This window comes from Papio anubis, chromosome 4 (genome assembly GCF_008728515.1).
Source record: "Papio anubis isolate 15944 chromosome 4, Panubis1.0, whole genome shotgun sequence".
Taxonomy (NCBI): domain Eukaryota; kingdom Metazoa; phylum Chordata; class Mammalia; order Primates; family Cercopithecidae; genus Papio; species Papio anubis.
Window position 1 is genome coordinate 50684188 of NC_044979.1, and position 13735 is coordinate 50697922.

The 13735-nt window shown below is 42.7% G+C and overlaps 1 protein-coding gene across 1 annotated transcript in view; it reads left to right on the top strand.

The window, feature by feature from the left end:
* The window catches only part of LAMB4 (laminin subunit beta 4), a 110643-nt gene that overhangs the window by 37102 nt on the left and 59806 nt on the right, over window positions 1–13735 (top strand). Inside the window, exons 14-15 of the mRNA XM_021936169.2 lie at window positions 2693–2772; window positions 3310–3460. Coding sequence (XP_021791861.2) covers window positions 2693–2772; window positions 3310–3460 — 231 coding nt within the window. The remainder of the gene's footprint in view (window positions 1–2692; window positions 2773–3309; window positions 3461–13735) is intronic.

The following is a 13735-nucleotide window of genomic DNA, read 5'->3' on the forward strand; positions in this document are numbered from 1 at the left end:
CCAGGGGTATGAGTATGTACACTACAGAAATCAGCAAACACTACCTATCTGCCTCCCCTCACCCCTGCATCGAGCTGCCTGTTAAACATTTACCAGCACACCACTGGACTGGACTAAACCGACCCAGGCACAGATGTTATTAGATTTATCCACTGTTTTCCTGAAAATGCCAAGCAGTAGAATAGAAGAACATTTATCTGCCCATGTTTTAGGCCACCAGAACTTTCTTCTATCCCTTGCACACAATCCCCTTATCATCCCTACCGCGCCCTTCCTAAAAGTGTTTTGGATAAGGTCTTATAAAAAAACAAACATAGGTTTAATGTATTTTAGATTCCTGTGGGAAATAAACTCTTGGATTTTTCACAGACTCTACTAAACATACAAGCATGTATCATCTAAAATTAGTAAAACAAAACATATTCACTCCATAAGAAATGCATGATGCAATTGGGGAGTTCAAACCCAACTCTTTTCTTTGTTCTCCAATCTTGGCAGCTCACCATGACATTTTAGAAAGAAAAAAACACAAAAACTTAACCTAATAAAAGAACAGTGACCTCGATGTGTCTGAAGAAATGTAGCTGATGAATAAGAAATATATGCCTATGAAGACATGGTTTTGTGCTCATATTTTAAGTCGTTTTACTGAAAACAGGATGGGGCAGACAGGGTGGGGGAAAGAAGCAAGGAAGGAAATATGAAGAAGGGATTCTAGAAGAGAAGTCAGAAAATCTGAAAATTGTACCTTAAAGAGAAAGGTCAGCCATGCCAATCTCCATGACCATAAGTGTGTGACACAAAAAAAGGAGCACAGTTGGTTATAGCATCATCAAATCCTGAAATTATGTGATCAACCAAATCATGTAATTCCAGACAAAGCTTAGGCTCAGGCTGACTTTTTTTACTGGCTGGTTAACTGCTACATGTGCAGTACAGACTCACTTTTGCTTGCAGGGAAAGCAAGTAAAATAACTGAATAGGGACCCCCCATGGGGGAACTGTCCATTGTGGCTGAGCCCGTGTACCCACCAGGTTCTCCATATCCACATTTCTCCAGTGGCACCGTGGATCTGCCCTGAGGTGGCCAGCATGGCAGCAATCCCTGTCCTAGAGGGAGTTTTCACGACCACATCCTGTGGGAAGCAGTTCTTGTCACATCATTTTTTTTTTTCTTAAACTGAAGTTTTGGTTTGGGGAAAAACATCAAGTTCTTTGTCACATTGTGTCCAAAGACATCAATGTTTAATATCTAAAGGGTATCTTTTTGAGTAAAATCATGCGTAAAATTGTACCAAGATACAAAAAATATGGATGCTTAACAAGACCATTTCCAATGAGAATTTCATACCTACTAAAATGTAAGTTTTATCGGAGCATGTTCAATTGAGATTGGTTGGAGAAGACTTTTTTTGAGCATTTTATACTAAATATTATAACACTTAGAAAATAGTTATTTGTATCTAACCAGCTGTTTATTTTGAACAACGGTCAAGATGTTGCAATGATGGAAAAAGTCTGGAACAACAGAGTTGATCTCTCACATGGATTCATGTTATTATGCCAAAACAACTGATTGATAAACAAATGCCTATGCTAAAGTGTGATATTCATGTAATATCTCAAAATTAACTTGAATGATTTCTCTGCCTCCAAACATTTCACTATTGCATGGGTAAAATCCCCAGGGACTGTTGTGGTAAGGGAACCTATAAGTTTTATTAAAAGCAGTTACATAGCCGAGCCTGGTAGCTCAGGCCTGTAATCCCAGCACTTTGGAAGGCTGAGGCGGATGGATCATGAGGTCAGGAGTTCAAGACCAGCCTGGCTAACACAGTGAAACCCTGTCTCTACTAAAAATACAAAAATTAGCTGGACGTGGTGGTGGGCACCTATAATCTCAGCTACTTGGGAGGCTGAGGCAGGAGAATTGCTTCAACCCGGGAGGCAAAGGTTGGTCAAGAGCGTATCACTGTGCTCCAGTGTGGGCAAAAGAGCAAGACTCCATCTGAGTTGGGGGGACGGGAGATAAAGGCAGTTACACATAGTCTGGTAGAAGAACTTCTATTCCAATAGGACATACATAACCCAGCATGAGCATAAACTGGTGATGTCAGAGGAATTGTAAGGCTTCCATTGCTTTTCCACTTGACACATTACATGGACAACCTTCCTGTCCCCTTCATTTTTAAAAAAATTTTTTGAGATGGAGTCTCACTCTATCACCCAGGCTGGAGTGCAGTGGCATGATCTCGGCTTACTGCAGCCTCTGCCTCCAAAGTTCAAGTGATTTTCCTTCCTCAGCCTCCCAAGTAGCTGGGACTACAGGCATGAACCACCATACCCATGCAATTTTTGTATTTTTCGTAGAGACGAGGTTTCACTATGGTTGGCCAGGCTGGTCTCAGACTATTGGCCTCAAGTGATCCACTTGCCTTGGCCTCCCAAAATACTGGGATTACAGGTATGAGCCACTGTACCCAGCCCTGTCCCCTTACTTCAAATCCTGGAGATGGGAGATGTGTCTGTGGAGATCATTAGCCAAGCACATAGGCCAGGAAGGCTTCTCTGAGATGGTGCAGGCTGTTTGGCTATTTGATGTGTGGCAATTGCATTGTAGTGATTTCAATATTGCACTTCAGAGCAACAGTATCTTCATAGCAGGAATCAGCTGAGCCTGTTTTCTCTGTAGGTTGGATACTGGGGCTTGGGAAATCATCTCCATGGGTGTTCTCCCTGTGACTGTGATATTGGAGGTGCTTATTCTAACGTGTAAGTCAAATGAGTAAGTTTTATAGCAATATTCCTTATTTAAACATAAAAGCACATTTTATTCTGATATGCTCATAGTCATAGGTGAAAAATTTCATTCCATGACAAGCGATGATCTTGAAACATTAACTACAACCCTTTGATTTATTTCACTTCAAATATTTCCAAGGGTGAGGTAAACAATCCTGCTGGGTATCCCACCACAAGCTGGTGGCAAGGGTGCTTGAATACGTGTGACCTGCCTAAAACACCAGCGTTTTCCATCCTGTAAAGAGAGATCCTAATGCCCACTTTTTGCCAGATTTTAGAGCAGAACTGCGGGGAAAAAAGTGGCCGCCTGGGCTCCATGACCCTGGATTCACTATTCAAGACCGGTTATGTTAAACCCATGGCCTTTCTACATCTGCCCACAGGACTATTGATTGACTGACTCTCAGGATTGCTCCAAACTCAGGGAGCATTAACCCAGCACCCATACACCTTCATTTTACACTCACCTACTTTGTATTTTTTCAGGATGAATTGCTTTTTCCTCAGGTGTTCACCCAAGAATGGGCAGTGTGAATGCCGCCCACATGTCACTGGCCGTAGCTGCTCTGAACCAGCCCCTGGGTACTTCTTTGCTCCTTTGAATTTCTATCTCTACGAGGCGGAGGAAGCCACGCCACTCCAAGGACTGGCGCCTTTGGTTCGTATTTCATTTACTTTCCCTACAGACTGCGTTTGATGATACATCAGTAAACACACACAGCACATACTTGAGATCATGGTTAAGATACCTAGAGAAGAATGCTTTTGCCCAAAGATGCAGATCAGAGTTTGTTATAACCTGCAAATGCAGATTATATAACTCTTGAGCACAGAGCCTCTGTTTAATTCATCTTTGTCTCCCAGGTCTAGCACAGGGTCTGCCCATCAATGTGAATGGATCAAATTATGATGAAACAGACTTTACTTTTGCTGTTTCAAGGTATACCCATCAGACAAAATGTGTTTATTGAGTGTCTACTTCTCCATCTCCCCATGATACTATAAACTATAAAAGGGTGAGGTGGATGTGTACAGCATTCATCATTGTTGCACTATAGCACAGTGCCTGACACACTGTAGGAACTTTATAGATATCTGCTAATAAATGAACGACGAAGGTATAGAAGGTTCTCAAGAGTGTGACTCCAGATAGGAATATGACAAAGGAAAGGTAATTCAAGGTGAAACTCTTTAAGGAGAGAAAGCATGTGAAAGTTGATCCCAAAGACAGGATTTGGACAGATAAAGAAAACAAGAGGAATGAATTCTAGGTTCCAGTAACTGAGTCATTCCTGGAATCTGTTCCTTATCTGTAAGGACAGATGGGGAGGGATGAAAATGCCCCATAGGAGGCTTGGAATTTGCTCTTTTACTGACTACACTCAAGACTATAGCATGAGATTTTCATTGCCCCTACTTAGATGTAACAACTGCAGTAGGTGGAATCCAAATTCCAAATGAAATAATCCATTGTCTGAGTTCTTCTTCATGGTCTTGAATATTGCATCTTTATGATGTTTGCTGAAAAAAAATTTTTGGAAAGAAGTATTAGTATGTCTGTTTAGGTCATAACTAGGTCTCACTTTTTAGATAAGAAAACAGAATAAACATAATTATCTAAAATAGATGGATGTAGCACCCCCAACACGGCACATACTGAACAAATGTTTATCCTGTTACCAATTAAGTAGACTAATATCAAGTATGCCAATACAGCTCTGAGCCAGGGGTTGTGGGTAAAGCGTCTGAAACAATGCTGATTTCACTTGTGAGGGGGGTTAAATCATGCATGATATGAACCCTTACTACTCCCTCAGTGGCTTAAGGAAAAATATCCAGGACATGGAATACGTTTAAAGGGCAGGTAACATTTTCTTAACAAGTTAGAAAGTAATGCCTATGACAAAAGAAAAAGCATTCAAGGTGGGATTGATATTAAGAGTTTAAAGGGCAATAATGTGAATAATTTTCTTTCTCTGCTGAGGGTATGATCTTTACCTGTAGTAGAAAAGATTTAAGTTGGTTACCATTTGATTATTTGCACATTCATTAAGAAAATGTTATGGTATGCTTGCTATGCTGTCACTGTTGCTCTATTATTAATATTATTCCATGTATTTAATGTGCTATGCTTTGTGCTTTACATACATTGTCTCATTTAACTCTCCAAACAACCTATTATTCCTAATTCTCAGATGAGGAAAAAACATTAGAGAGGTTAGGTAAGTCACTCAAAGTCATACATCTAGTAGATAGTGGGGGTTGGGAGAGACTGGATTGAAACCCAGGTGCATCTGGTTTAAAAACTCTTATTCTTGACCAGGCACAGTAGCTCACATCTGTAAAGCCAGCACTTTGGGAGGCCAAGGCAGGAGGATCACTTGAGTCCAGGAGTTTAAGACCAGCCTGGACAACATAGTGAAATCCCACCTCTACAAAAACAATGACAAAAAATAGTTGGGTATGGTGGCACATGCCTGTAATCCCAGCTACTTAGGAAGCTGAGGTAGAAGAATAGTTTGGGCCTGGGAGGTTGAGGCTGCAGTGAGCTGTGGTTGCACCACTTCACTCCAGCCTAGGCAAAAGAGCAAGAGACCATGTCTCAAAAAAAAAACCAAACACAACTCTTATTCTTAACCCGTTTTTTGTTGTACAATGTGCACACAAAGCTGAGCTCCAGGCTAAGGACAGATAAGGATTAGTTAGGGTCACTGGCTCCAGGAGTTTTTACTATAGCTAACACATTTACATAGATAGCTTAGGATGGGCCAGTGACAAATGATAAGGAGAATCAGTAAGTGTATTAGGATTTCTGAGCCATGAGTGAGCCTTTATGAGAAGACAATCTAGCCAGAGCAAGTTATAAATAACAGTTCAGAGGAGAACCAAGGCAGGTATAGACACAAGTACAGCAGGGAGGGTAAATAGAGAACTATTGTAAAATAAAATTATAGTCTCCTGCTAAGGAGGCTAAACTTTATTTTTTGAGCAATGAGAACTTACTGAAGCCTTCTGTCATGCTGGGCCCCTATTGACCTCAATAGATACTGCACCATGTTCAAAGAGACCAAAGAAGACACCCAGAGCCAGCGAATGAGACATAGGGTTGATTGAGGGAACTTACATACAGGGGTCTATTGGCAGCAGGCTAGACAGGAGCACTGCTATAAAAAAAAGAAAGTGTAGTTTATGTAGCATTTTCACTTAGTACCCTCCCCCCAGCAACCTCTTCCATAAAACCTTCATTTAACCCAAAACCAAGGGCCTCAAACCTCTGTATGGCCTGTATTCCACAGGATGGGCCAGAGGTTCAGATGTTCCTCAGAGATAAGGAATGAATCTCCAGGTTGGCGACTCCCAGATTCCTTAGCTGGGAACTCTAAATTCACATTCCTTTTAGACCATAGGGTCATTCTCAGAGTATGCGTAAGTGATTGCTGTCAGATGTGTTCGCCACCTTCTGTGCAAGGGAATGATATGACAGAGGCTGTCCTCAGTATTCTTACAAACTTAATCTAACAGAAGTGAAGCCCATTTCTGTACAGACTGCACTAGTCCAGACAGGAACAAATAAGGACCTAAGTTAAGAGGTAACAGAGAGAAGAGAAAGGTTGGAGATGAAACTATGAATGTGAATAAAAGCAAACCCAACTGCATCTTATGAAGAATTGTTTCAACATTCTAATTGGAGAACTAAGAAGAATTACAATTAACTTTCTCCATGGTTCATTGGTGGAATAATCTGAACCTCTTGGTCCATGGTATAATTAATACTTCTGATGGGTACTTAAACTGTCATTTCTTTTTAAGATATTAGGCCGGGCGTGGTGGCTCATGCCTGTAATCTCAGCACTTTGGGAGGCCGAGGCGAGCAGATTACCTGAGGTCAGGAGTTTGAGACAAGCCTGGCCAACCATGGCAAAACCCTGTCTCTACTAAAATACAAAAATTAGCTGGGCATGGTGTCTCACACCTGTAATCCCAGCTACTTGGGAGGCTGAGACACAAGTATCACTTGAACCTGGGAGGCAGAGGTTGCAGTGAGCTGAGATCGTGCCATTGCACTCCAGCCTGGGTGACAGAGGGAGACTCTGTCTCAAAGTTGCCCATTTTGGAAAACAGAAAACTGAAAAAAAAAAAAAAAAAAGATTTTAGCAACAGCTTTGCCTGGAATGTGATGTGTATTTCCAGCAACAAGGAAGTGATTTCATAATTGACAAAGAAAAGATAATACTGAAGAGAAATCAGAAGTAAAGCTTCCATGCTGATGAGCAGAGTGAGGTAAACCATTTATGAATGGCCACAGTCACAGGCCGTAAATGAATTATATGGTAATGAATGCACTTACAACTGTGCTTGGTCCATGCATGTACTCAGTTAGTAAAAGCTCTTATTACCCTCATGAATAGAAATGGAGGAAAGGAAAAACCAAGTCCGAAGAAATCAGATCCTCTGGGGAAAAACATCAATAGCTTTATTTCTTTGCAAAACAAATAATTTCTAGAAATCTGGGCTCTGAAGAGTTAGAGTTGCACACTGTGAATTCACAATTTCTTGTCATTTTAGTAAGGAGAGGTAAAGTGCTGAGGAGTGGCTCTCCTCTTAGATGGAGAAGGAAGGACACACTGATGGCCCCTGGGTTGGTGCTGTAGCTGTGCCTCAGACTTTGAGGCAGCTGCAGTTGGTCAGTGCTGGCATCAGTGGCAGAGCGATGCCACCTCCTCATGGCCCAGTCTCCCATGGCTACAGAAGCCCCAAAGAGTCCAGAAGACCTTGTAGCCATCCCTTGTTATTCACGAAAGTCAGAGCCACCGTAGGCTTGTTTGTGGGTTGGTTCATTCCTTCATTTATTAGCTGTATTGAGATTTTTACTGAGCCTTCCTGGGTGCATACGCACAAATGGGTGTATTGGAGAAGCAAATGAAAGCACACGTTGGCTGTCTTGTTCCCAAACCCAGCACCGCTTACACATAAGAGAACTTCTCAAGTGAATAAAATGGCTGAATGAAAGAAAACAGAAACACTTCAACATGGAGCCTGCCCTCATTGTAGTGGGAGGGAGCTGTGGACACAAACGGCTGGTGTGTGGTGGGCTGGGCTAAGGGTCATGAAACAGCTGCATGTAACATGATATGGACTTCAGATTACAGACAAACACCCCAGCTGAGAAGTTCAGAGAAGGCTTCGTGGGCATTGCTCCCCCTACCAGGATCATGTGCGCTAATCATGGGGTCTTTGCTTTCTCCTACTTGTTCCTATTCCTGTGCTACAGCCCCACAAGGCCTTCTCTGACTTCTAGGCTAGAAGTGGCTCTCCTCGATCTGAAGTCCACCTGAAAAGAGGAGACTGGGGAATGAGTCGCTACTCCCCTCCCCTAATTCCCTCAGTGATCCTCAAATTTTTACTGTGCGTGTTACCTAGGGAGTTTATTTAAAATCCAGATTCCAGGTCTGACCCTTGAGATACCATATCCGGGAATCTGAGGCTGGCCAAGAAACCTGCGTGTTTGCCACGTGCCCCTAGGTGAGTCTGATATGGGTGGTTCGTGACAGCACTTTGAGAAACCCAGCTTTAAGCATGCACAACATACTCCTCTCTTTCTTGAAATGACCACCTCTGTGTTATTGATTGGGAAAACTTCTTCTCATCCCTTAAAACCCAACTCAGATTTCTTTTTCTCTGACATTTCCTACCCTGACATCTGGACATGATTGTCCATCTCTGGGGTTCCATAGAGCTGTAATTTTTCAAACTGCAGGACATGCTAATTAATAAGTAGGCCATGGAATCAGTTTAGTGGGTCAGTTTAGTACAACAGAAGAATACAAAATAGTCATATTTTTATCCATTTTTTTCAATTTTATGTAAATGGATATCTGCATGGGTACAGTGTCACTCACTGTCTTAGATTAGGTTCCTGGAAGCAGATGACAACAGGGATTCAGGTGAATGTGTTTTATTAAGGGAACGCATGTCAGGGAAAACCTATAATGGAGTGAGGGAAATAGGCTAGGAAATGAGAAAGGGGAAGGCAGGTATGGGGTCGAGGGTCAAGTTTAGCTTTGGGTCTCATCCCCCAGGGAAGCTCTGAAGTATAAATTACACCACAGATTTGTCCCCCACTGAGGCACAGGGCTGGCCTGTTGTGTTCCTGCATCAGTCAGTTGTTGGTGCTGGACTGCCAGGGCAGATGTGGGTAACTTTCCAGGTGAGATGACTCTCATCAGCCAAGAGGAAGGCCCAAGAGAAGGGGGCAGTCGGGAGCCATAGCAGCAACAGTCTCAGGAGCTGGCAGCTGCATGCACTGGCCCAGTAAAGGGGATCTGGCAGCAGAACACCGGCACCTACAACACCTACTCATTGCTTGCTCAGACCCACCTGCGGGGCCCAGTGCAAAATAAAAATGCAGAGCTTGTGTTCTAAAATCAGAAGAAAAAAAAGGGCCATTGAAAGTACTAAAATATAAAGCATTATACTTTCTTTCATGATCGCTCTCTCAGTTTGTCAGAGCATTTTGTTATTTGCTGTTCAATGTCATTCTATGTAAAGATATATTAAAATTTAAAATTATTAGCATGAATTATACCATTCATCTTTGTAGAGTGCAGTGCCAATTTTAACTGGAAACATAAATACATTTCAACTCACACATGCAATCACTGAAATTGTAGAATTTGTATTCATATCCACATTGTCAATTTGTAGTCATATATAGATACGTATTTCATTCTTAACAGAACTGTGAGAACTCTGCACAAGACTAAGTTAACTGTTTTCATTTCACTTCCTGCTATGTATTCAACCGACACTCTACCTTCAGCATACTGATGAGTAAGGAAGGACTGAAAGGAAATGAAACTGTGGGTTGTCCTGTCTTTCTTTCCTTCTAGTCATCCTTTTCAGTGGAAGTAGTGGGCTAATGCAGGGAAGTCACATGAATAAGAAAATATATGAGGTCTGGCATGGTGGCTCACACTTGTGATCCCAGCACTTTGGGAGGCTGAGATGGAAGGATTACTTGAGCCCAGGAGTTTGAGACTAGACTGTATTTGAGACCCTATCTCTGCAAAAAAATAAAAAATTAGCTGGGTGTGATGATGTGTGCTGGTGGTCCCAACTATTCAGGAGGCTGAGGTGGGAGGATCACTAGAGCCCAGGAGGTCAAGGCTGCAGAGAGCTGTGATTGTGCTACTGCACACCAGCCTGGGTGACAGAGCGAGACTCTGTCTCTCAAAAAAACAAAAAAAAAAGATATAGGATTCCTTGGTTGTTTATGTTTCTTAGAATGCCTTTCTGCATTCAAAAGAAGTCTGGTTCTAACAGAAAGCTCGGTTTCTTGGAGCTATCGACACTCCTGCTAACTTGATCACATGAGTAACACACTTACCTTGCACTCACTTTGAGTCTCACTGAACTCCCAGGCACAGTAGGTCCCCCAGAATTCTGTGTTCATTGGCCGGGATGTGCACTATCTGCAAATGGGGCAACAAGGAAGCAGACACACATGATGCGCATATCTCTTCTGCTCACCTGCATGCTCCACTGTTCCAAAAGACTTCACTTACAGAACAAGTTCAAAGAAATAAAATTATTAACCCTATCAAGATGGTGACAGCAAAGCATCAAATCAAGCATGGGGGCTTTCTTTGAGGGGTTGGGGGGTGGTCCTAGGTAACCATGAAGCTGGCCCTGCCCATTTGCTTCTTACATTAAGTTCATTCCATGCAGGCACAGCTTCTCCAGGATTCTGATTAGTCATAATTCCTGAGGAAATTTACAAAATGACACTAGTGAGACAAACTACAGCTTCTAGCTGCTGCAGTTGGTCCCAAGGCTATAATTGATACCATCTCCCTCCCTCCTCTCTACACATTCTAGATTCCCCTCATCCTCAACTGGTACTTCTGAGATGACTCACACTCTCATCCCTCATGGGCTGGAGGCCCTGCATTGCATGCCTTATCAGACCACATGTATGGGAGCACCAAAGATGCCCCAGTGGATCACCTCAGTGCCATACATATTCCTCATGTCCCAATGATATAGCCACAGCCCTATAGTTATGGTAATTCCTTCTTGTGACTACTGGTCTGCTGGCATGAGGAGCCCAAGAGACCATGTAGCAGCCATAGCTTTAAGATTAGCAGAAGGAACTCTGTCTCCCTCCAGGAATCAAGACCTCTAGACCCACAGAGTAGTAACATTACAGTGACAAGAAGCCCAGATTCCCATGGTTACTGGGAGTGATAGTGGGCATGGCTAATCCTACTTGGTTCTCCCAAGCCCATGTATTCGGCCTATTAGGGACACAGCATCAAATAAATGCCTTGATTTAAGGAGTACATAACATCCCAAATAGCACTGGCCCATCTCTTTGGGCTTCATTTCCAAGTTTGTGAAACTAATGCTTCAGCTGCATCTTTAAGGGGCCCCAATGCACTGCCATCTCAGGTCAGCATCTTCCAGGTAGTATGGTTTGTGTAAGGGCAGTGAATCCCAAAATCACATGACCACTGCTGAACTTCTTTTGCTGGAAAGTGGATCTATTGTGCAGAGGAGATATTATATTTTCCCATCGTGGTGAATTAGACACTCAGCCCTCAGCAAAGGGTGCTGGCCAAGGCCACAGAACAGCTGGTTCTCACTATGGGAAGTCATGTGATATCACCTTGGCCCGAGGCACCCACTTCACTAGCCCTCAATGTAGGGGACTAATGTGGTATTTCATAGAATATATTGATGGTCCAGATCCTTTTGGGCTATATTGTGACAGAGAACAAGAGAAGTAAGTAGGCCTGGAGCAAGACTGTGAACATACCCTCTTGCCCTTCCCAAGTATTCTCCTCAGCACCCTCAGACTACAGAAGGAACCCACTTGCCCTTGTTGGAAAATAGAGCACCACCATTCCACCCCACCACATTTGCAGACAATATAGAAACATCAAAGGACTGCAGATGTTCCTTTTTCCTTACAAGTATGGAAGAGAAAACATTTTTGCATATCAATATCTACATAGCATGTTCCAGAGGCTGTATTAATCTGCTCTAGTAAAGACACTCCATCCAACCCAACAGCTGCAAGTAGGACTATACCTTGATTAAATTTGTGGTAATTCCATCTGCCAATGATCCATCCAACAACTGCAGAAACAAGACTGGTGCCTTAAATGGGGATATGTTGAGAACCACCACCCATTCATCCTTTAAGTCTTGAGAGTGGCACTCTGAGGATGCCCCTGATTTGCAATAGTGTTTTTATGTACTGTCTTGGTTTGGGGTTGGGGCTCATTTTACGGGATTTTACTTGGTCTTTTCCTACTACAAGAGCTCTTAACCCACAAGTCAAAGAACCAGTGCCAACTGCAAAGCAGATTCATTCCATTATATACTCAAGAATTGAAGAAAATTATCAATAGGTGGTTCTGTAAATCCAGTGAAGTCACTATAAAAGGCACCTGGCCCAGTAGTCCATTTATAGGACCCACATACGTCCCTATTCTAACAAGGGGATCATGGTGGCACTTTGGATACCTGGTTATCAGCATAAGCTCAGATTCTGTATCCACTAATACTGAAAGATTATGGGTATACACCCTTCCCCAATAGACAGTTATCTTTATATAAGTAATTTACCTAGGCTGATAATTCAGCCTCTTCTCTGAAGTTCTGCAACTCTTACAATTAATGTTTGTGAAGAATATTCAGCTCTTCTTGCCCTCTAGTTTAAGGAGATGAGAGTCTCTTTAAACATGCCCCAGGGAGGCCCTCTGATTCTCACACTTTGCTTTCCATTGGTGATTGATTGTCCTGACCCTGTCATTTTCTCTCATCAAAGACATTCAACAACAGCCACCTATTTCCACAGTTCTTACTGGAACATCAAAGGATGTGGATGCCTCCCATATCTTTCAGTGCCAGAAATACTGCTCAAGTCAGTGCCTCCCCTTCCCTGCCTGTATTCTGTCCCATTTCTCCACAGGTGACAGTTTTAGCAATTGTATCACTACTTCATGCCAGGGATCATCTGTGCATGTCACCCACCATGGTCCTCACTGCCAGCCAAACAGTAAATTATCCACCTCCAGAATTGCATCTTAGGATCTACTTTTAGGTAAATTGTCTGGCATTAATTATGTCAAGTCAGGTGCCCTAGGAGAGCCTAAGATGGGATTCAATTGCATGTGATTTTTCAAGGAAATGTTCTTCAGGAATACTCTTAAGAGAGTGAAGGATAAAAGATAGAGAAAAGGAAAGAGCAGAACGAGACGTGGTCTCAGGTAAAACAAACCTTGAATTGATCCTCAGAGGAGCTCAGGGGCATACACTGCAGGCAAAGTTGTCCTGCCACTTGAGACAACCTGGTCAGCCTTGTCTCAATCAGTCATTGGCTGTGAGCTCCCAGAGGTAGTGTTGGGTGGTTAGGGAGGGAGATATGAAAGAGCAATCCTCCAAAGCAAGGCTCAACTGTGAGCTGTCAGCAGCCACACACACAGCAACTGGGGGATGGGTGCACCAAACAGCTAAAGGAGATTTGGGAGGGGTACCTATGGTGTCTACTGCAATTGCAAGGGTATTTTATTTTATTTTATTTTATTTGAGACAGAGTCTCGCCCTGTCACCCAGGCTGGAGTACAGTGGCGTGATCTCGACTCACTGCAACCTCTGCCTTCCAGGTTCAAGTGATTCTCCTGTCTCAGCTTCTGAGTAGCTGAGACTACAAGTACACACCACCACTCCTGGCTAATTTTTGTATTTTTAGTAGAGATGGGATTTCACCATGTTGGACAGGCTGGTCTCTAACTCCTGACCTCATGATCCACCCACCTTGGCCTCCAAAGAGTTTTTTTTTTTTTTTTTTTTTTTTAAATGTTTGAAAAACATTGCATATGGATGACTTTACATATACTTCTGTCTATTAAAACCCAATCTGACA